This window comes from Macaca fascicularis, chromosome 1 (assembly GCF_037993035.2).
Source record: "Macaca fascicularis isolate 582-1 chromosome 1, T2T-MFA8v1.1".
NCBI classification, from domain to species: Eukaryota; Metazoa; Chordata; class Mammalia; order Primates; family Cercopithecidae; genus Macaca; species Macaca fascicularis.
Genome location: NC_088375.1, coordinates 101466798 through 101469919, shown reverse-complemented (window position 1 = coordinate 101469919; position 3122 = coordinate 101466798). Strand labels below are relative to the sequence as shown.

The 3122-nt window shown below is 43.4% G+C and overlaps 1 protein-coding gene across 1 annotated transcript; it reads left to right on the top strand.

The window, feature by feature from the left end:
* The first annotated feature begins 660 nt into the window (after positions 1–660).
* On the top strand, positions 661–2904 carry LOC107130658 (putative olfactory receptor 10J6). Its single transcript, XM_015455071.4, is given in 1 exon segment — positions 661–2904. A coding segment is annotated over 1 exon segment (930 nt). The 5' UTR covers positions 661–1813; the 3' UTR covers positions 2744–2904.
* Positions 2905–3122: the final 218 nt, after the last annotated feature.

Sequence of the window (3122 nt, the reverse complement as noted above, 5' to 3'; positions counted from 1 at the left end):
GCTCACTGCGAGCTCTGCCTCCCGGGTTCACGCCATTCTCCTGCCTCAGCCTCCCGAGTAGCTGGGACTACAGGCGCCCGCCACCTTGCCCAGCTAGTTTTTTGTACTTTTTAGTAGAGACGAGGTTTCACCGGGTTAGCGAGGATGGTCTCGATCTCCTGACCTCGTAATCCGCCCGTCTCGGCCTCCCAAAGTGCTGGGATTACAGGCTTGAGCCACCGCGCCCGACCGACTAACTGAATTTTTAATTCTCTTTTATTTTAGTAAATTTAAATTTACATAGCAATAGCTCCATCCTATCCTTTCTAAAAGGCTGCTTGGAGTTGCACTGTCACTCTCTTTAATCTTTGCCTATCCAACTCGTATCTCAGTGGTCTTTTAAGGCAAATTCCTTTAATTTTAGTGACACACTCATTTCTACTCGAAATATTTGCCTCATTTTCCATGATGGACTATTTTCTAAAACACCCACAGTGTTTCCTAGATTCCTAGTGGCAGTTTCCTAAGTGTGCCAAAATCCCCCAGCCTGTTAGTGTTATTTGTTATTTAAGCAAAATGGTTCAAATCATCATTTGATACATGATGGAAATCCCAGACCCACTCACCAAATTTCTAGCAAATATTGTGTGTGCTTGTAACGGGGTAGGAGGGCAGGGGAAGGCCTTGTATTTCTTCTAGTCATCACAGGCTAGTGGTTTGTGCTTGTAAGGGGGATGGGAGGGCAGGAGAGGGCCTTGTATTTCTTCTAGTCATTACAGGCTAGTGGTTTGTGCTTGTAAGGGGGACGGGAGGGCAGGAGAGGGCCTTGTATTTCTTCTAGTCATTACAGGCTAGTAGTTTTTCTTCCTCAGTCTGGATTTTACTCCTTGCACATGATACCTTTTTCTGCACTGTGCCATCATCCACTTCTCTTTACTTCCTAACTACCACTAACTGAAAATTATACACATAAAAGCTTTAAACATAGGCTCTTGAGGCTCTCAAGGGAGTTTACATTACAATATAGTTCAGCAAACAATTTAAATCAAATAGTACACCTCTTTATTCTTAGAATTCCCTCCGTCAAAAATAAATCAGCTATTTTTTTTTTAATTCGAGGTCCAACTTTCTGTTGTGTTGCTGGTTCTCTTCTCTCTTTTTCCAACAGCTTCCACTTCTCTCTCTAGTTTACACATCTCCAAACCTTAAGCCCCTGTTAATACCTTCACAATAAATCAATTTTGCCAATGGTTTGCCTTCCCTAGACCATCTAGGCTGGGCCCAGAATACCTCATCTTCGCTCCCACTGAAGTGTTCCCAAAGGTCAGCTCTCACTGACCTTGATTCTGTTCCCCTACACTGTCACCAGAAGCTATCCAGCAATGGTTCTAATTCAGTAAGTCCAACTCTCTCACCCCCATTTTGTTGTCTAAGCTGTGTGGACTTTCACAGGATGGCATGGGATGGGACCCCTGTGCCATGCATATTGTAAAGGAAAATGCCTTCCTCCATGTGCTACAAAAGAGCATATTTGTGGTGGCACTTTGAAAAGATATGGGCTGTGGTGTCACATATTGGCAATTCCTTGGCCAGAGGCTTAACAGTATCAGCAGTGCTAGAAGATTAAGAAGACAGCACAAACAGAAAAGGGAGAAGATGGTGAAGTAGCTATATAACATGAGCTAGAACGCTTCTGATTACAAAGCAGAGAAATTGACTTTTTTTCTTAGCGTTTTCTACAGTCATTGCTCTATCATTGTTCTAGAATTCATATCGTGATAAGAATTTCTTGACGTTGACTTCTTGCATTGCTTTCAGACATTGCAATTAAAGAATGCAAAGAAAGAACTTCACAGAAGTAGCAGAGTTTGTTTTCCTGGGATTCTCCAGATTCTACAAACATCAGATCACTCTCTTTGTGGTTTTTCTCATCATGTACACATTAACCGTGGCTGGCAATGCCATCATCGTGACCATCATCCACTTTGACCGTCACCTCCACACTCCCATGTACTTCTTCCTGAGCACGTTGGCTAGCTCTGAGAGAGTGTACACACTGGTCATCATTCCACAGATGCTCTCGAGCCTGGTAGCCCAGACCCAGCCAATCTCTCTAGCAGGTTGTACTACCCAACTGTTCTTCTTTGTTACCTTGGCCATCAACAATTACTTCTTGCTCACAGTGATGGGCTATGACCGCTATGTGGCCATCTGCAACCCCCCGAGATACATGGTCATCATGAGCACGAGGGTGTGTGTCCAGCTGGTGTGTGGAGCCTTTAGCATTGGGCTGGCCATGGTAGCTGTCCAGGTAACATCCATATTTACCTGACCTTTTGGTCTCAGGGTGGTTGGTCATTTCTTTTGTGACATCCTCCCTGCCATGAAACTCTCCTGTATTAATACCACTGTCAATGAGATAATCAATTTTGTTGTCAGTTTATTTGTCATCCTGGTCCCCATGGGTCTGGTCTTCATCTCCTATGTCCTCATCATCTCCACTATCCTCAAGATTGCCTCAACTGAGGGCTGGAAGAAGACGTTTGTCACCTGTGCTTCCCACCTCACTGTGGTCATTGTCCATTATGGCTGTGCCTCCATTGCCTACCTCAAGCCCAAGTCAGAAAACTCTACAGAACAAGACCTCCTTCTGTCAGCGACCTACACCATCATCGCTCCCCTGCTGAACCCTGTTGTTTACAGCCTAAGGAAGAAGGAGGTCAAGGATGCCCTATGCAGGGGCATGGGCAGAAACATTTCTTAATGCATTATTCCTCTACATAAATAAACATTTATTCATAGCAATGTGTGTCCTCACTTAACATTAAACAACCTTACGACTCTGTCCCATGCAGTCTATGCTGCAACGGGATGTGCATGTCTTGCTTTAGTATATTTATTACAACATTTTAGTCTTTGTTTCCATATATTTCGAAGTTTTGTCCGGGCATTTTCAACCACGGACGTGAGAGGTCAAGGAGAATGGGCATGACTTTTAGGAAACAATATCCGAATTTCTAGGATGAAGAAAGAGACTTCTGAAAAGTATATTAAATGTGATTAGACTGTGTTTAAAAAATAAAAAGCAACGTGTATCATTTTTGTAACGCAATCTACGGAAAATAAAACTACAAAATCATCTC